Raw genomic sequence first — 20,564 nt, 5'->3', positions numbered from 1 at the left:
TTGCTGTTCACGGTATCCTAGAGAAGTCTTCTGAAGCAACTACGAAGAACATCCATGTTGTACACTGACTTTTCACATCACTCTCTAGTTCTCTTTCCTCTCTGTTTTTTGTTGCACTTTGTCTTATGACTAGATTGCAAGTGCTAAAAGCTCACATGACGGAATCTGGTCCAGAGCCACAAATACAACAACTAAGGCACAGGATCCTACTCACATTTCTGTGATTTACCAGGAGGAGGAGAGGGAAGAGGTTAAAAACCTATATTGTACTAATAAGAGACATCTAATTTCTGTACAACTGTGAGCAAATTTGGACCATGAATGCACTAGTTTACAGTCTGCATCTTCAAAGTGTTGTACACGTCCGTAACCACCACGCAGCAGCATGCGCTGCAAGCTGTCAGCAGAGTTTACGGACGTTGGATTCTTTTAATTACCAGATTTAATACGCTGGGGGAGCAGGGAAGAGCGCGAAGTGCTCTCTGGTTCATTTTGCCCTCTCACATTCCTTAAACATTCGCTGCATTTCTAATACAATAACTAAAGGAAGCCAAGTTTTGTAGCAACTTCTCAAAAGAGTTTGCGCAATGACGGGTAACCAGATTACACAACTGTGGGAAACCCACACCGTGCCAGCAAGCCATCACATCCGTGATTGTTTCTCCTCTCTAATATGCACATAGCTCTTCTGTTAACTATTAACACAAATGAAAGGTCCAAGCCTGTAAGTATTTATTCACACTAGCAATTTTCTGTATGGGAAAACAGTCTAACAGTATGAACAAAGCCAGTTATATGCAAAAGTTTCTGAAAGATTTGTCTCAAAACCCCTGAGGTTCTGGTAAAAGTGGGGACACGATGTCCTTGAGGCACCTTGCCCTTTGCTTGACTCCACGCTACGCCACGGCCCAGGGAAAACCTGCCTCTGCCATGTGCTGCAATGCCATTTTGCTCATGCCTGGGAAGTTCAGGCTTTTGGAGAGGTAAGTGCAAACCCCACAACAATGGAAGATATCGAAGCGGAGATCGATAATCCTCCATATACAGCTGGGAGAGTTTACATAGGAAATAAATAAATAAAGGAAATGCTTTCGTGTTTTACTCAGCCCTGACTATCCAGGTCTAGAAGGTTAAAAAAAGAAAAGGCACACACACAACTCTTCCCATAATACGTAAAATTAATTTGACACTACATGTCTACATTATGACAAGGTGTTGTGCTTTTAAAGTGAGACGTTTCAGTGTGAAAGAGGCCACTTACAATGAAGGTAATATAAAATCTGCCTGATGTTAGTACTGGGAGGCAAACCAGGCAACAGCCTCAGCAAAGCACCTCATTGCTCTTCCAGTAGCCTGCAATGCCTTGCTCACCTTCCCAGCAAGTGACACTGGCCTGCTGCTCCCGGTGAAGGACGGGTTCCTGGAGCCTCGGCCCCAGGTCCAGTCCTTTCTGCATGATCCACTGAGCTGCCCAGGCTGACCAGGAACGAAACCTGCTACACAGCATTTTAAACACCAAACATTTCTGTGCCTTTTTCCCCACCTCTGGACTAAATTACAAGCTCTTTGAAAGTGGGACAATATTCTCATACATTTTTGTAAACAACTGAGACCATTACTCAATATGATAAATACCACAGAACTGTGAATCTCAGTCTCCTCCACGGGATTTAAGCACCAAAGGTAAAATTCTCTTCTTGGAAGAGGAAATACCTGACACATCTACCTGCACCACACAAAAAATTTGTCTTAAATTTTCCATTGCTGTCTAGTATTGGGGCGGGGGGGACAATCTTGAAAAAAAAAAAAAAAAAAAATGACCAAGACCCAGGTCACACGGGTTGTAGGCTCCCAACACCAGGTGATGAGTCCAAAACAGATGATTCAAAGCCCATGGGTGAAGTATCAGCTTCCCGCCTTCCTCTACAGTCAGAATCCTACTGAGCCAGTAGAATCCTTGTAGTTTTAGCACAGTACTAACAACCATAGATATAAGATTCTTTTTTTTTCCAAATTCAATTCTTTACACTGCTACTTCTTACGCTTGGCTTTTGCTGCATTTCTCAATTAAGTTTTACTTATGATCATTTTCAGACAGTTTCCATTTTCAGATCTGCAGCACAGCATTAGCAGGATTTCAGAGACCATAGGAAATGTTTATTTGTTTAACAACTGCTGGTTTTCCAGAGACTTTATAAGTCATTATACAAACACTTCAGTGCTGGTTTTATAAACTTTTAGTATTACAAAACAAGTTTTGGCTCAAATTTAAATTGACAGTGCCCCTTCATAAACAGAGACACAACTTAAAACTGCCCAGTTTCCTTGCTCTGTCTTAAAAAAAAAAAAAATCACCTTTCTGTTGTTTTTAGAATATTAAGATATGTTTTAATAGCAATACATACGCAATCACAGTTAAAACTACTTATTTCGGTTCTGTTTTAAGGGTTATTTATAACCATTCTTTCCACAAGCCATCTGGTGAAGTAGGTTTAAAGTAAAACCAAATGCTGTGTAAAAAAAAAAAAAAAAAAAACACAACCACCAAATACACACCACCACTGGTCTCTAGTAAGTTAGGAGTGTGTTTTAGAAGAGGATTGAAATAAGTCAGAAACCAGTTCAAAATCCCTATTCTGAGCCACTCAATTCAAATTCATAGTGGACTTAATTGATCCACTACTAAATTTTTTCCTAATTGTGTGGATTGTAAGCACTTTTACCTTTAAAGTGAAAAGAGACTGCTTGTTGCAAAGTTTCAGACTTGAAGGAATTGCAAAGAACCTTTCTGCTCATCTGAAACACCAGCTCCTTTCAGCAAAACCAATGACAAGTTGCCAGGACTCCCGCCATAGAAAAAGGTAGCTCTTCAGGAGGCCCTGAAACTCCTAAATTACACACTGATGCTCTCTCTTTATGTCAGTGCCTTCTGCACTGGTTCAAAGAGGACCTCTACTTCTCCAGGAAAAGCAGAAAAGTATCTGTATCTTGAGTAAGAACTGAGAATACAAAGCAGAAATTAATACTATATTAACATGAGATAAATCAGAATTTCTCTCTTAATTCAGTTTAAATCTGCCAAGAAGCTTTAAACCACACTGACACAGCTGCACGCATATATGCATGCATACATACTACTTTTTTCTGATTTCCTTTAAGGTTACACACAGACTGTTCTCATGAGCGTTAGAGCATGTGAACGTGTGTGCATACATGTCTGTACACACACACACATATTAAAAAAATCGAGGTGTGAATCTTGTTCAAACAACACATTTACTGAGCTTCTCACATCATTATTTTATTTCAGATGCAGAATCAGTAGTAAATTCAGCCAAAGACAAGATTAACCCAATTTCCAGTAGTAGCCCGAGTTTTTCTTCACCCCTCAAATGAATCTAAACTCCATTCGCTTCAAAAGGAGCAACTTAGGCAAAAAGTTTGCTGTAAAAGAACATGACACACTCAAGGCAGGAAAACTTTTTCTTTTAGTAGTTTTTGAATACAAAGGGACCACCTACCATTTAGGTGCTCTGACTCAAAAAACGTTGACTAATGCTGAAATAACTCATGAGGTTATTGTCCCATGTTCTCCATCTCCCCACTGCAGAGGTGGCTGAGCTCAGGAAGCAGCTCCCAATTACCATTTTGATTCAACGCACCAGATTATCAACCACTACTCAGGACTGCTTAACGAGCCAACAGTGGTAAAAGTTCATGTCATGGCTGAACCAACTTAGTAGCTCTTCTCTACCCTCCTCACAAAGTGCATGATCAGTCAGGCACCAAAGCAGATGCAACTGTCAGCAGCTGAAGGCAAAACAAGCAGGCAGCCGCATGGCCTCAGACAGGTCAGACCCTCACCTAGCACACATCAGGTTCAAGGTGGAGTAGTCACCAGATCAGCTATGCTAATGCAAGCCATCCTTGATCACAGTCAAAGCCTGTGGCTTTCAGATTGTCAAGGCATTAATTAGAAATCTAGACTTTTATACTAGCTCTTCTTCAGATATGCAGTCAAATATCAACTAACAAGTAAACTGGTAGAGTGGCTGGACTCAGTAAAGAAATTTCTAAAATATATCTCCACACATCAATTAGCAACAAGAAAAGAGCTTTCAACCAAAGCTCACTAGGAAAACAAATGAACAAAAAAAATCAAAACAGGTAGAACCAGGAAAAGAGCCTTCTTCAAATACCAAAAAAACCCTGCATTTTTCTTTGCTAGAGTCTTATCTAGGATTAATTTTGTGTTGAAACAGCCAAGAATGCTTTCCTAGAACTAATTTCTAATCAGCACTGGACATTCTGCACAACGAGTCCAATTAAGTCCATGAATCCCAGAAACACTCTGCCTCCAGTTCTTCGCTTACCAAAATGAGAGTTGTTTGTAACATTTAAATGAATGATAGATGAGAGAACAGTAACACAAAATATGCAAGACAAGGAAATAGAAAGGGGCAGAAGCGTTAATTCCACACAGTCACCTGTTATAGAGATGAATGTCAATGTACTTATTGTTTGCTCTGCTACTGAGCATTCAAAGCCCCTGGTTTTGAAACTCACCAGATCATCCAAGAGTGCCTGCTTATTCTTCCTTTTTATCATCTGTTGTAGCTGTTCTTCCTTCTGTATGAACAGTCGCCTTTGTTCATTTTCCTGTCGCTCTACCTCTAAAGCTTCCTCCAGCTCTTCCTGCTCCCGTGTCTGAAATGGAAATTAGAAATCAACTCATAGCAATCTTCCTCTTTGGGTGGACACCCACAGCTCTAACGCCTACCAAAGGACCTAGGACAGACCAAGCAATGGGAACACAGCCAAATTCTGCTTTTTAAGGCATAATTTTAAGGTGGTTATGATAATTCTACCTGCTCTTATTGTCCAGTGCAAAGTTAGACTTTTTTTCTCTTGCTGCTCTCTGCAGTCAGAAGTAACCACCTGGATTTTGGCTCTTTAAATGGGGTTTCCTTACACCTTCACTCTAAAATGAAGGTACTTCTCTCTGCTCCCATACATCATCCTACCTCTCAAGTGATGTAAGTGAAAATATAATCCCACAACACTGTTCCTGATTTCCCCTCCGCTCAGATGCATCTTGTGTGCAAAGTACACTGCCTGCCTCTTAACAGTGGTGTAGAAGAAAAATAAGATACAAATCTGTGAATATTAAAACAGAAGCTTATAAGCTAAAACATATTTAAGCATGAAGATCACATTCCCAGAAAATGAGGATTTTTTCCTATAACTTGAATTCATATGGCACAGGAGGAGAAAAGAAAGAAAAAACTAGTACATAGGGACTAGTTTTTGTTTCAGGATTTATGTCTTGAGAAGTCTTTTTTAACGTGTAAACTATTAAGTCATCTGTAGTTGAAAATCATAGTGGAAGAAAAAAAAGGAGGCTCGAAGATAGGGGGAAGGAAAAGTTTACAGCTAAACAACTTTATTTAGAAGAGGGAATAAAAAGAACGCCAGTTTTATGGTAAGAAGGTATAAAACAACAACATACAAAAAACACTTTCCAAGTCTTCCCCACCAAAAATACTAAAGCAAATATTACTCAGTAAAAAACACAGATATAATTCATTTTTTTATAAATCAACCAGATGATTAATCCATGGAAGCAGTTTCAGCAAAACAATAGTGCAGTCAAGAGTTTAGTAAAACCTGTTCTTGTAACAAAAAGACCTAAAGTTGCTTCATAAAGCATAGCGGTCTGATAAATGCCAAAATATGCTGGAAAACATCCCTTTACCAGGCAGATCAAGCCAATGGGTCCCAGTCAGGCCAAGTTACTCCTGGATGCAAGAGCTGACAGATCTCCTGCCATCGAGCCAAGAGAAGCCACTTTCATTTTGTAACTAGCAGTGATACTGGTAAAGAGCTGCTCAACAACCAGCAACCACATGAAACTGGATTCTCTTTGCATTTAATGCAAGGAAACAAGCAAACAACAAAATCCCCAAATTGCTAATTGAGGATACTTCTGAGAATTAAGGGACCTCGTTAGTTCAGTTATCAGAACTGAAGAGCTCAGAGTCTTTAAGACACTCCAAGCCTCTTCCACATTTATCTATAAGGACTACCTGGAATTCGCACTGAAACAGCAAAAAACTTGTAGGGAAGTGCTGACAGATCTAACTGGAGAACTAGTCCAGAAAAATTATAATCAGAATTAAGGAAACTGATACACAAACCTAAACTAGATCAGACTACAGGAAAAAGGAAGAATTCTCACAAGTCAGATCAAATTATTTCTGAAAGGAAGACCAAACAAAACAATGAAACAGAAGAGAAACAAGCCTAATAGGCAGCCAAGGTTGTGTCAAGCTTAACGATAATCTAGATACAGTCCAATTTCTAAAGAAATAAAGATGATCATGGTGAAGCCTGGAGTAAACTCAAGAAGACAAGTGGAAGAAGTAAATAGAAAGTCTAATAATGTTTTGACACATGCAAGAAAAGACAATCAAGAAAACTTAAACACATTTACATCATGGAGTTCAGAAAAACTATTTCAAGACTGAACGAAACAGCAAGTGAAATGAAACACCTACTAACAAAGTAGGAAATAACGAGTCACCCTATGACTGGAGAATAGTACACATTAAAGTAAAAAGGTACATTTGGGAAAACTGTCATCCACTCAGAAGGCTAGGCTGTATGTCAACTTAACTAACTATAATAAAAATCAATTCGTAATTACAAGACCCCCTTTTCCAAGAGTTCTTCACTTTTTTATCAAAGCCTGTGTACTTAAACTTTTTCTGTGCATCCTGCATCAAATCCAGAGATCCAACAGATGGGTTAGTACATGAGTGGCAAGGCCATTAGGAACTGGCTACAAAGATAAAAAATATGCTTTGACTTGAGAGAAGAACAAGCAGTTACTCAAATTCTGAGGTGACTGGCTCAGTAACTTAATATTTTGATTTGTAAGAAAGAATGACACACTCATGAGGACAGAAGTAGAAGTGAGATGAAAATAACTTACAAGGCCATAGATTTGGAGACATTAATTCATCAGTTAGAAACCAAGGAGGAGAAAACATGATGCACCATTTTTCCACTGCCGATTCTGAACCTTCTGTATGACAATGCTACAGGAGAGCTGACTTACGATCACGCGTCTCAACATATTGCCAGTAGAGATGGGAAAACAGCGTTCTTTTATAAGAGCTACAATATTGCATTCAATTTTGGTCCCTTTTGCCTGCCAAACATAAATTCAAAGTGGAACAGGGAAAGGGTAACAAAAACACCAAGAAGGACAGAGAATACCTATACTCCTCAGAAGTAAACTGTTATAGCAGTCAGAAAAATTCATGTCACTCCAAGAATGAAGAGACAATGACTAGCCTTAAGAAGTTTAGGTGAGAAATTTGGACACCTTTAACCATTTAAGGAGTAAAGACATTCCAAAACCTGCTAAAAAGAGCTAGAGAGAGAAAGCATCCTTTCAGCTTTTTGGAGAGGGGTAAATTTGTGGGCAAGATCATGCAGTTTGTGTAATAGCAGCTGCGTCAAGTCCATTATCATGTTTCAATTGTTGAAAAAGAAATAAAAAAGACATGTCTCCAGATCTCCAGTAAGTCTGGATTCACGCAGGTTTGCCCAGCTTCCACCAGACAGCCTCTAGCACAGCAAGACCATACAGTACAGAAAACAGAAGGCCCAGGGGGCTTGGGTGGGTACAGAGCATTATTGTGCTGCTTGATATGATCATACAGCTAGCGCACAGCCTGTCTGCGAGTCACGTACATGGACGGAAGGTGGGCTGCAGGCAAAGCGCACTATTCTCACGGTGACCCTAGAGGTTGCACCTACATTGTAAAATAAGACATGTAGCCAAAGATTTGGCAGGTCTCTTCAAGCTCTGAAGCATAGGATATTGCACAGCGTCAGAGACGGGATAACAGATCAGAGATGAACCCCTAGGGAAATTTTCTTGCCTTTAAAAGGAAGAGGTTCAAACAAACATTTTTCAGATTCCAGTCTCCTCCTGTGAAATCCTAGAGCTAAAGAAATCACTGGGAGTTTTGCCACAGACTTCAGGGGAGTGAGGATTTCACCCCTACCGATTTGAAAGCAAGTCCTTAGTGCAACTGGAATACAAACACAAAACCTTATTATGTCACACTCTGGGCAGACATTTTCCCCTCAAGAACCGATAACAATGTGTATTTTTATACTGAAAAAATATTTAACAGATTAAACTTTTCTTACAGAAAGAAACGCTTGCAAGTTTATTTTTAAAGAACAAAATTATATCCGAGCCGTATTTCAAGGAACGAATCTTCAAAGAACCACGTGTTTTGCATACAGATCATGTATACAATACCCCTGATGTTACTGTTATCAGCTCTTGAACAAATGTTTTAATGTTTGTTTCAATATCTTTCATTCTAAATTTTGCATAAACCAGACCTGTACTTTCCCTCAATTACACAGCTCTCTCCTGGGAGCTTCATAATGTCTGTGTCTGGATTCCTTTTTCTCCTTTGGGTGAGAAAGGAATGATTGTCCTGGTATAGGAATGAACTTGGTCTCTCCTGGATACTGTCCAATGACACTGCCAGCATGCACGTGGTGGTGACGTATTAGATGCAGGCTTTACTGCCTGTCCCTCTGTTCAAGCCCTTCCCAAAATAAAGCATAACTACATTTCAGCTACCAATTCAATCTCTTGACACAGCACTAAGTATCAGTATCACAGAACATAAGCATATTACAGTTTTTTAATACAAAGTCAAATCTAAATAGTGCCTTCAGCTTTGACTTTTTAAGACATTACAGAAAGTACTCCACTTTGAAAATCCTTTAATTTTTTTAACTAATGAATAAAAATTGCCAGGGAGAGGAGACATTAACTAACCAGTTTTATCTTATTTTTCTGAATGACTTCTTTGTTATCCTTCTGGTACAGCTCCATTTTCCTTTTGGTGTTCTCCAAATCCACATTGTTGGTCAAGTTAAATACTGTATAAATATTAGAAAGACAGAAAGCAAAAGTATTAGGTCAGCATGCATGACTACAACAAAGAAGTATTACTGTTATGTTCTCTATCCCTTTTAGCACCAGATATAAATATCATAACAACATAATTTATTTAAATATGTCCTGTAAAGCAAGACACAATCTGTCAAATCACTGCAAACTTCAACAGAAGCCAGCAGAGTTCCTTTAGGTTTATTCATCTGTAGGGGATGAAAATTTGAGTCTTGCATCCTATTTTGTGATACTGATAATGATACACATGAATAATCGTAATATTATTTGCAAAACATTGACCTTTCCAAGTAGCAGTTACAGCTAACACAGCGATTCCTGTAAAATTAAATTAGACTAAACACATATGAAGGCAAGGTTAGAAATTGAGTAATTCCATTTCACAAGATTATCTAATGCAGAAAGACTACAGAGACTGTCCAAATTCTCAGGTACACAAAAAATTTTCACAGTACTTGATAACTTAAAAGATGCCAATGTACGATTACCTTTATTATGAGGAATCTGCAGATGCATTCAGGTTAATAGGTTAAATAACATTCTTCTGATGTCTCTCGATAGCGGCAGACTATATCTCACGTAATTACGAGCAAGCAGGGTTGGCCAGCATGCTGCATCGTTTATCACAACATTCCCAATTATCTACACATGGCACAGAAGATACCTCAAGAAATTGAACAGTTTCTATAATCAACACCTTGAAAGATGTAGATGGTTTGGATGATTAGTAATTTGATATAATGCCTGAGCCTTTCACCTCTAGGTCACTGGTTCAATTGTGGGTCAGCTGAATTCCAGCTGAAAGCCATTATCACTGGGAAGTCACTTGGTGATCACCATCCAGAGCGGATGCCGGGCTCATGCCCATGGCCTTAAAACCACTGAAGACTGACAACATACAGCACTCAAAGCCTCAAAGAGCTCTGTCACGTGGCTACAGTAAATTTACAAGAGCAGAGAAATTTGCGCTGCCATTGGTAAATCCTTCACAAGAAAATAATGGCACAGTGCCTGCGCCGAGTCAAACCCTAAGGAAGGGAACGAGGTTGTAGTGGAAATGCCAGTACAAAACTTGGAAGTTTTGGTTCAGTTCTCTCTTCCTATGTTCCCAAGTGATTGGGCCAAATGAACCCTGGGCACGTGCACCACTGGCAAGTCATTTGTATAAGGCTGCTAGAGAGAAACGGAAGGAAGCACGAAGCCTGTGTCGTTACTCATCAGAACAGTACACATCTCAGTTTGGTAAAGATGGTATCCCTTCTTTCATCCTCTCCCTAGGTAACATGGCAGAAACGAGCATTTAGGAGGGTTCTAGGAAAAACCAACCATGAATAGCCTAGACAGGCAAACCAGTCGAGAGCAGCAAAGGAAACAGCAAGAAATCCAAGCAAGGAGCAAATAGGAGTGGGGACGAGAAAACAGGGAAGGTCCAAAATGCAAGAGCTGTGGAATACAGCTCAGTTCTACAAACCCAGCTGTACAGCAGCTCACTACAGAGGAAAAGGAGCAGTCCTGCCCTTACGTCCCTCTTCCCAGGCACAGGTCTCACCCTTTCACCTGCTCTGACTCCAGGACTCCCGGGATGCTTTGCAGTGTCAACACAAACCCTCCGGTAACCTGAACTGGCTCAACAAAGGCGTCAGGCAAGTGCCAGAGACAGTGCAAGGGAGGTAAGAGAAATGTATAGACGGGGATGGGAATACTCTCTTTCCAGGAGTACCGAACAACCACATCATCTTACTCTTATTAAATGTATTCATCCCTTCCTTGAACTGCAGCAAAAAGGGCTAGGCAAGATACAGCTGAAGAAATTCCTAACCTTAAACAAACAAACAAAGTTGTTGTATTTCATTTTTTTTCTCCTCTTTTCCAAATAATGAGCAATATCAAGAGCACTGACATTTTAATTCAGCCTGGCCCCTAAATTAGCTGAACAATTCGATTCTTCCCCAACACGCTCACTTCAGAACTGATCCGAGATGCAGGCTGGTTTTGCGGTTTGAGCATTTGTTTGGGGATCAAAACCTGGATTCAACTTTCAGCTTTGCTACTGTTCCTGGACAGATCGCTGGGCTTCTACACTGGAGGTCTCCCACTTGCAGGGGAATAAAGCTTCCTTTCTCCTATGCAGAGCCTGCTGTGTCTCCTTACCGTAGCTACACACAGCATCCGAGTCTTGATCTCACCTCAGGTGGAACTTCTGGGCACTGCTATAACCCAAACAAGTCTTTCAAATTTCAGCTCTTGGTTTCTGGAAGTTACCCATTTCAAATGTATTTAATTTTGTTTCTCCAAAAGGCCTAAGAACACTTTGCAATTTCATATTGCAAAATACAGACACCTTCTGCTTATAGTAGCATTTCCCTAGTAAAAAAAACATTACTTTATTTTATATTTTTAATATTTCAATTGAGATTTGACCTCCAGCTACCCAGCCTACAGTTCCCTGTTGACAACCAGCTTAATACTTGAGTATTACGGCAGAGAAGAACTATCATGTGAAAATGCTGGCATACAGTCAGAGCAGGGCTCTGCAATGACAGCAGCTGCACGGGAATGTCAGCACTTCCTACAACTTAAATCCATACACGCTCTCCAATGACGACACAAGAAAGAAATAGCATATGAGACGTGCTGTGCTAGCAGGATGCCCAGATGCCACCTTCAGGTGCAAGAGAGGGAGCAAGATGAGATGTCAAATGCCTTTGGGCTCCTGAACATCTTGAGTATTTCTCTAAAAATAATCCAGCAATAAGCTGATGATCTAGGTTTTGCAACTATTGCTGCTTGAAATGTTCAGGGTTTTTTTCCTCCTTTCTCAGTTATCTCTAATAGGTTCAACTAGTCACAACCTAGGTTTGTAAAACAAAAACCGCAGTATTTAAAACTCACACTGGGGAAAGTAGGCAGATTTTAGACATATGCAGATGCCTGCCTTTATCTAGAACTACTGACAAAAGTGGATTTATTTCGCTACTTGATATGAAGTAACATTTCCATGCAAGAGAAATGTTTCTGTGTCAATGTTTAAGAAACCTTCAATATCCACCTGCATAGGCACCTTGAATGCCCACTGCACTGCTAGCAGAAAGGAGAAAAATGGTTCATTTGCCCTTGTTTTCTTGCTGTGGCTCAAACCAAATCACAGAATAAATCCTCCTAATAGTCAGATCTGCTCATACCATGCTGATTCTGCTCTGTCAGTCTTGCTCTACTGTGTCACTTGAGGATATAGTGGGACACCAGCAATCAGAAAGATTCGTACTTCCAGCACCCTCAAAGACCAGAGCAGATTTCTCCCACAGAATATTGATTCACACTCATTGAAGAGGAACACTATCTTAGTCCTTAGCATCTGTTCCTCAACACTAAAGTTGTCCACCTCTCAAGACACAAAATACCGAAAAGCTACATTTTGTTGCAACAGCATCAAGACCTGGATGTCTCTATACCAATATCAGTATCAACAGTTGTCCTTTAATAAATGAAAAGAATATATCTCCTCCTATCCTACAATAAACACCCTAGCAGCAAAACCAACTATGCTCTCTGACATTGCATGGTTATCAAGTGGCAAGCAGACAGCCAAAACACCTTCCAACGTATTTTCTAATGTATTTTTCATGAGCTCCAAATGTCTTTTCATCAATATCCAGAGAGATAATACAAATTCCTGTCACTGGAATTACAGCTGACAAGTCCATTTTGTAAGGGACACTAGGCCACAAAAAATAATTAAGAGATTCTCTCCCTTCTTTCTTGTCCCCTCCACAAGTTATCTGGCATTTAAAAACCAGTAAGTATCAAATCAAAGAACAAAGTCAGTAAACCTCAACACTTTACCTTTTACATAGCTAGGACTACGCAGGGTTTGTGTGTTTCTTTTTAATTTGGTCTACTTCTGGTTTTGCCATAAATTTATTTTAAACATAATTCTTCTAAACGGTCCTTTTTTTAAAAAAAAAAAAAAACAACAAAATAAGTTATAAAACTAGAAAGAGTTCTAAAAACCTAACTCATATGCTACACGTATCCTGAAAAAATATTGGTATAGATCTGAAAATGACTGGCAAAGGAGATGGCTAGTTTGAAAAGGTTTCAAAGAGAAGCCAGACTTATTTTCTGTCCATGTTGAAATATAGCATAAGCCAATAGAAGAAGCCTGAAAGCCTTCAGGGAAAAGAAACAGAAGCTGTTTTGTATGCAACAATTATTTATCTACTTATCCATCTCACATTGGTTGGTTTATAAAATGACTTGCCTTGAGACATCTGTTGAAGTATAACAGGAAGACTATTGTGTTTTTCTGAAACATTTCATTCTACTTAGGTAGAACTCCCTGCTTCTGAAATTCAGCCTCTAAAGGGAGACTTTCACTGCTTTTCAAACCAACAACATTTACTATACAATTCTAAAACAAATGGAAAAATATTTTCCTAATCATTTTTCCTAGTTAAAAAGAAAATGAGACAAAACTTCAAATTGTATGGCACATTTATTTGTCCAGAGATGCAGCAGTATGAATAAATGTCACTCCACTGCAGGGCTTTAAGCCCATCAAAATCTCCCTGGTTTAGTCGGAGACATCGCAAATTTTCTGAGACTTCTAGTTCCTTAAGAGACAGTAATGTTACCACGTAAAAAATATTTGCTCTTCAAGTAGTAGGAACATTCTGTCTCTGGCAAGATAGCAGATGATTACTCTGCTGACAGTGTTTGATCTGTATTGCTGGTACAAGCCAGTTGAAGATTTAAAAATTAGTAGTATTAGTTTGTTATAAACAATATTCCTCCCACTCTACTACAAACAGCTCCTTAATTATCATCTTCTTAAATTGCCAGCTGGAGATTGGGAATGGCAGAAGAGCAACTGCTTTGGACAGAGCGCTATGACGGGAGACACAACTGCATCCTCAGTCTGCCTGAGGAGCCCAAAGCTACCGTGGCACCTTCTGGTGGTACTTTCAATGCCTGGTCCCTGTACTTTTAAGAGGGGTAGGAGAGGGATGAGGGGAAGAAAAGATGGAATAGATTTTAACCTCTCCCTTCTAACCAACAAGTCTGTGATTACAACAAAATTATCAAAACCAAAAGAAAACTCATAGCTAAGCCAGAAAAATCTATTTAAGTATTAATAATTATTTCTGTTTATCCTTAGTTGTCTTTTATTGCTTCAATAATTTCCCAGAAAAATACCTTAGTATAGTAATAAATGATTGAAACCACTCAGCCCCATCGGTCTAAGATCACGTTGGCTGGAACAGTGTGGTACTGCAATCCTTGTTCCAATGAGATGACTGAAATGGATCTTTGATAAAGCTGCCCAATTTCCAGTTGGGTTATTCCCAGTGTCAGGAACAGCAATACCAAGAAAACCACAGAACAATAAACAACACAACCCATAAGTGATCACAGATACCAAAATCCTTTCTATCCAAGGATCGCTCGTGAGATAAACATTCTGAGCAAGACAAGTCACCAGGCAGCTGGTATTACATAAATTCCTAGAGGAGTAACAAGATCCAGGAATCTGAAGGGCACAAATACAGTAGCCTCCTTCCAAGTTGAATGTAGTGCCTGTTTTTCAAAAGCAATAATTATACTATTAACAACTGTGTTGCGGTAATGCCTAGAGGCCTCATTCAGGTAGCAGGAGGATGGTGCCAGGCTGTGCGTATGCGCATGCTAAGAGGCGGGCCCTGCTCTGGAGAGCTTACACACCAGGTTTTGAAAAACTGGCTACAGAGATACTCTGGGGAAGAAAAAAAACCTTGGGGGAATAAGAAAACCTTGTGGAAAGAGTGAGCAAAATTTGCATGATGTTCAGAGACTGTAATTTGTAGCAACACTAAGGTTTAACCTTGTGCCTCTCATGATATGGGCATAGTCCTGACTTACTCTGATAGATGTTGTCCGCATCTTTCCCAAAGGCAGGTTTTAACCCTTTTGCTTTAGTTTTCTTCCTAGTGTTAATGACAACAAACTGTGTTTACAATGTTCTCAAATTGTCCAACTGATTTTTCTTCTGGGGAAAACTTGCTTTAAAATGTGGTTTCTATTTAAAGCCTTCTATAACACATTTTAGCCCAAAGCATTATTCAGTGGCTACATTCTAAACCACTTCAAAAATGTGTTTTTTATAAAAGAAATCTTAAGAGGTGACTACCCTAATGTTTGTTTGACCTTCCCCTCTCACACTTTTGCTGTACCACCCAACTCTTCTCTTTAAATAGAAAAAGTCTGTAGGTATAACAATCCTGATGCGAAAGGGGAAAATGTGTTCCAAGTGAGGTCAGATATGACCTTCCACATCAATGGAACAACACAGTGCAATTGCTGCAAATATTGGAGTTGACCCACCTGAAACATTTGGAAAAACTATCAGAATTGTGCCAGGGTCACATGAAGTATATTTATAGGGAATATTTACATTTTGTCTCTGCCAAACAACTACCTCATTTAATCCCCCACAAGAACTTAGAAAAAAAATTTACCAGCAAAAAGAAAACAGTAAAGCTACACTCTGACCCTCCCACAGAAAAAAAAAAAAAAAAAAAAAAGAACATTTGGGGCAGGGGGAGAAAGGGGAAATCCAGTTCTCTGGCTCCCTAGGTTCTCACCCTGGCAACTTGAACAACCACCACCAGCTAGTGCCAGCCTGCTGTACATTGGCCCCACAAGGCAAAACTCTGCTCTGCATGACTACACCCTTTCCTTCCCTTCTTGCAGCCTGGTCCACATGCACAAGTGAGCAGGGAATTCACATACACACATGGCTACACACATTCACATACACATACACACATGGCTTGTTGAGCCGTGCCCCACAGTGTTTTGCACAGCAAAAACACTGGAAGAAGTCACGCTACCACTACGTGTCAGCCAACTGTCAAGCGGAGAACTCTGCAGGCAGGGAAGGGCTTGGGGAGACAGGAACAACCTACTGAGTTTGAAAGCAAGATGTGTACAAGGAGCTTTGGCACCAGGGAGAGGAGAACAGGGCTTTAATTCTTACCCAAGGTGTCATTCTTGAATCTAACCAGCCCTCCGGCCTCTGGATCTGCCTAAAGTTCATGACTCCTTTGATGGTGAAAATCAAGAGCTTTCTGACCGCACCCCTTCTTTCCTCTTATTACTCTGCCCGCTACATGAAGAAACTAGGAGTTAGTCTTACTTTCTATTTCTTTTAGTATTTTAGGTGTCTCTTTTGGGCAACTAACTCCAATTTCTAACAACTCTGTTGAGCTTCTACATTATATATTTACAGGACCAGCACAATTACAGACAAATTCACTGTTCACAAGGTTACAAAGACCAGCCATGAACTCTGTCACTTCTAAAACAAGTTGCCAGTGCAGGCTCTGGAAACACTTGAAATCTAACAACCTAATCCCAAGAGCTGGAGAATCCTAACAGTCTGCAGAAACTGATGAGATTCATGCAACTTCAGGCAAAACTTCAACTCCCCTGTTGCAGACACTGAAAATCCCTGTAATAGCAGTAAGGAGGAAACCTGTATTTTAATGCTATATAAATAAAAAGCAGTTCCGTGAGCACCCATTCTTCCAGGACCCCCTGGCTAAGAAGCAACCATTCTTTCTACTCATTCCCCCCTTCCCCCGCATCATTCAAAAAAATACACAAACAGAACTACACCCACATTGTCTCCTCCAGATATTTGGACCCGTGTGAGTGTGCCTGGTGTTTCCCAGCCACACAATTTAGCTCTCCAGCCTCAGCCTTCTAATGCCAACAAAAACATGATAAATTGCTCACAGCTTAAGTGTACTGGATTCATTTCTACAAAACACCACAGTGCAAAGAGGAGCAAGGGCTCCTCTGAGAAACTGAAGGGGAGTAGTATCTCCATATTTTCCTTCAAATCATATTTACTGCCCCTCCTGCATGTTCTAAGCCACCTCTTCTTCCTCCAGGACAAAAAAAAAAAAAAAAAAAAGCAAGCCTCAGAAGCTCATAAAACCCAAGAAACAAAGCATTCAGGAGTCATTCCTTGGAACACATCCTTGTTTTTCTAAGCAAAATCCATCACTCCACCATAAATCACAAGTCACCCTAACTAAGAAGAAAATAAACTCTGTTGATAACATAGTCCCTTCCCAAAGGGCAAGTTCTGCTTCAACTCATCCAAAGAGAAAGAAATCAATGTCTGTTCCTAAACCTTCTCCTTCTGCACAACAACATAAAATGCTACCACAGTGGTATGTAAGGTCATCAGCTTCAAAGCAGCTTCAACTACTGTACTCACAGAAGCAAAAATGATGAAAGACACCATATGGCTTCTGTCATGGTAGATAAAGCTAATGGAGGCATATAATGAAAATTTCAATTTCTCCTGTCTTCGTTTAATCTTTCCCAGTGCAGTACCGACAATGCCCTGCAAGCCTTTCTTTTCCAGCTATAAAGCACTGTTTCCCCTTTGAATCATGTTTTTTCTTTGGCAGATAAAATGTTTTACTTAACAATGTCCTACAGTTTACTAAATATGACTAAAAACGTACAGGAAAAAAGCAATTAGATAAACATCTGATACTATGAGAAATCCTACTACAGAAACTCAGACATTCTCATAGGCAGCAGAGCCAGAAGATAAAAGCTTATGGTCTCATGAGCACAGCACATCATCAAAAATGCAAGCATTAAGACTTACCAATTTCTTCTATTTCTTCCAGGAAATCATTATATTCACTTAGACTGGGAAAGTCATCCTCTCTTTTATTGTATCTTCGAGAGAAGAGAAACAAGTATTTATATAACACACAAAGATGCCATTTCAATTCAACAATGCTCTTGCTGCAAGCCTATTAAGTATTGACCTAGTTTTATCAACTATGTGCTTTGCGGCTCCCACAACTGACCAACGTACGGAATCATTAAAAAGGAGACAGAAGCGATTGTTTCAAAGGAAAGGAGCCAGCCTGGCACAAATAGGTGCTATCTTTGGCTTGTTTGTCGATTCCTTTTCCAGGGTTACAGGTAAACAGAAGCACAGAGGCTAGGCTATACTAATTTCAAGGCAGCCCTTCAGCATGAGAAACCTTTTAACAGAGGCAGAGACAACAGTAACACCCACAAAAAAAAGTTTTTCTAGAAGTTAACAGAAAATGGAGGTTGGCTTTGTGCCAATAACAGAAAGCATACGTCAGCAGCAAACTGAAAATGCTACACAAATACCTTACTTCATATTAATAGATCATTCCAGAGCTCATTTATCCAACTTTTGGTAGCTGGAAAAAGTGAAAAGATGAAGGGACAACTGGCTAGAATGTGGACAATCTCTGAAAGTCAAGACATGCAGGTTTTCTTCCCAAGAAAACATGAAAGCTGAGATTCTGCCTGCTCTGCAGACCAAGATACATGACATGATACCCAGGAGTATGAAAATCTAATCCCAAGAACTCAGGCCAAATTCCAGTTTGGGGACATTTTTTCTGCCTACTAAAAACTAGTCTAGCAAATTCAAGTGGGCCAAGCATTTTACGTTTTCTGTTCTAACTACACTTCGTTCCGTGCTTAGTCAACTAAGATGACTTCATTCTAGTTTGACTTTTGTTAACTTCACTAGACTCTATAATCAAACCTCAAAATTATTTCTGCTTTCCACATCAGCCTCTTGGTATTCAACAACACCATTTCCCCACATCTCAGCAACACCATATGATTCAATTAGTATTGCACTAAGTCTCAGATGAAGGCTGCCAAGCTTACAATTTACCTGAACGTTCATTTTTGCACACACAACTCTCTTCAGGTTTGTTATCTTCCATCAGACTCTCTTCTAATAACACTGGCGCTTATTTTCCTTACAAAATGTTGTTCCTTGGCCACAAGGAGTGAGATGCAATTTTAGATCTCATTTATCTCAATTCCAAGACCTCTCAAGTCTGCATGACAGACTACTAACACAAGGCTTGTCAGGAAGTATTTCCACTAACAACTGCCATGTGAAATAGAAAACAATGTGAAGGTAGATGCTTTTGTCCATTTTCATTTTGAAGGGAACTGGCCTTCAAGTCTCAAAATAGGTCCCCAAGGAGCAAAACAATCAAGGTCTTGTTTCTTGCCTCACTCCCATGTCCACCCCCTCAAAGCAAAAGCAGCTGTAGTCCTCAATATCTAATCATCTACACTTAGGAGGCCACATAGAAAGACCCAACATTTTCTAATGCTATGCTAAGCAGAAATCCCTCAAGGCTAAGTTGAGAATTCAGTCCTCAGTCACTGCATAAAATCAGATTCTCTGAAATCTCTTCATGTTAAATGGAGTCAAGTTTTATGGGTTATCACTTTAAAAAAAAAAAAAAAATCTCCTCTGTACTACTGGAGGAATAAGTCAATTTTTTAAAACAGCAATCCAGGAAATACATCCACCTTCTGTTATTTAACTTCTGATACTTACATTTTCAGCACTTTCTTGCGAATCTCCACTTCCTTGTCGACAGCAGGATCCTCAAAGAGCTGTACCCTGAAGTTACTCTTCCGCAGCGGCGTGTCGCACTCCTGGCAATTCCCAGCCCCTCTCACAAAGAGCAGTTCCACACAGCTCTCGCATCTGCGGGAGAAAGGAAGAGGTACAAAGGCAGACACATGTTAGACAGTAACTGAAACACAGGATTGTCCCCTGTTTTTGTCGTTTCCTCCCACACACACTATAAATACACAGCATATCTCCCCTTGATTTCACTATTTCCTCAGCACCCAACAGTGGCAAGGAGGCAAGGGCTCTCCACCATGGCTGAAAGGAAAATCTCAGCAGCACGAATGCGTTTATTCTCCCTGTCCAAACAAGTGGCCTCTTCGCTGAGGCTGAAACTTAATCCAAGCACAACGATGGCTTTTGTGTCAAGGGGAAACTTGTTTATTGACACCATCAAACTCATTTTGCATGGATCAGACTGCAATATCCTTATTTACTCTGAGCACTACCTTGCTGCACAAAAAACCCCGTTTATTTTCTTGATGTCGTTCACAGTGCAAGTTACTCTTTAGCATAACCAGGGATACACACAGCTTGCCCACAGCTTTCCAAGCATCTACCAGTATTACCACGGAGGAACCGCTGTAACAAACCTGAGCTAAACTCCAGCCCAGCACAGCTCAAAGAATCGAAATACCGTTTCAACTAGTCATCACCATTATGCAGCTCTCCTATGTCTTCTGTTAATACTTTTAAAATTGCACATAAAATATACTTCACACAGGGGATGCACCGAAATAAAACCAGAAAGGTTTATTTCTTTTGTCTTAATGAAGATTTTAGATTTTAAGAAGATGTTTGCTGACCATCAGTGGGCATTTACTAAAGGAACAACACACAACAAGAAAACCAGTTTAAAAAAAAAAAAAATACTTGGGTGCTAATAATGTGCAAATTTCTAGTAGAGGACAACACCTGCTGCAGTCATTTCCTACTGCTGGGGAGGCAAGAGGGGGTCTATTTATAGCTTTGGTATATTGAAGCCAAAACAGTTGTACATGAAGGGCTGAGCTGTATCATACCTTCACAAACCCAGCAAAAAAGCTAAACAAGTTAAGA

The 20,564-nt window shown here is 39.9% G+C and overlaps 1 protein-coding gene across 1 annotated transcript in view; it reads right to left on the bottom strand.

Annotated features, from left to right (window-relative positions):
* The window catches only part of MNAT1 (MNAT1 component of CDK activating kinase), a 124,490-nt gene that overhangs the window by 69,261 nt on the left and 34,665 nt on the right, over positions 1 to 20,564 (bottom strand). The window contains exons 2-5 of the mRNA XM_086748897.1: positions 19,428 to 19,580; positions 17,679 to 17,752; positions 8,876 to 8,979; positions 4,567 to 4,707 (exon numbers count right to left, since the gene is read on the bottom strand). Coding sequence (XP_086605023.1) covers positions 4,567 to 4,707; positions 8,876 to 8,979; positions 17,679 to 17,752; positions 19,428 to 19,580 — 472 coding nt within the window. The remainder of the gene's footprint in view (positions 1 to 4,566; positions 4,708 to 8,875; positions 8,980 to 17,678; positions 17,753 to 19,427; positions 19,581 to 20,564) is intronic.

The sequence above is a fragment of the Chlamydotis macqueenii genome, chromosome 5 (assembly GCF_036417535.1).
Source record: "Chlamydotis macqueenii isolate bChlMac1 chromosome 5, bChlMac1.mat, whole genome shotgun sequence".
Lineage (NCBI taxonomy): Eukaryota > Metazoa > Chordata > Aves > Otidiformes > Otididae > Chlamydotis > Chlamydotis macqueenii.
This window is presented reverse-complemented; position numbering and strand designations above follow the sequence as displayed.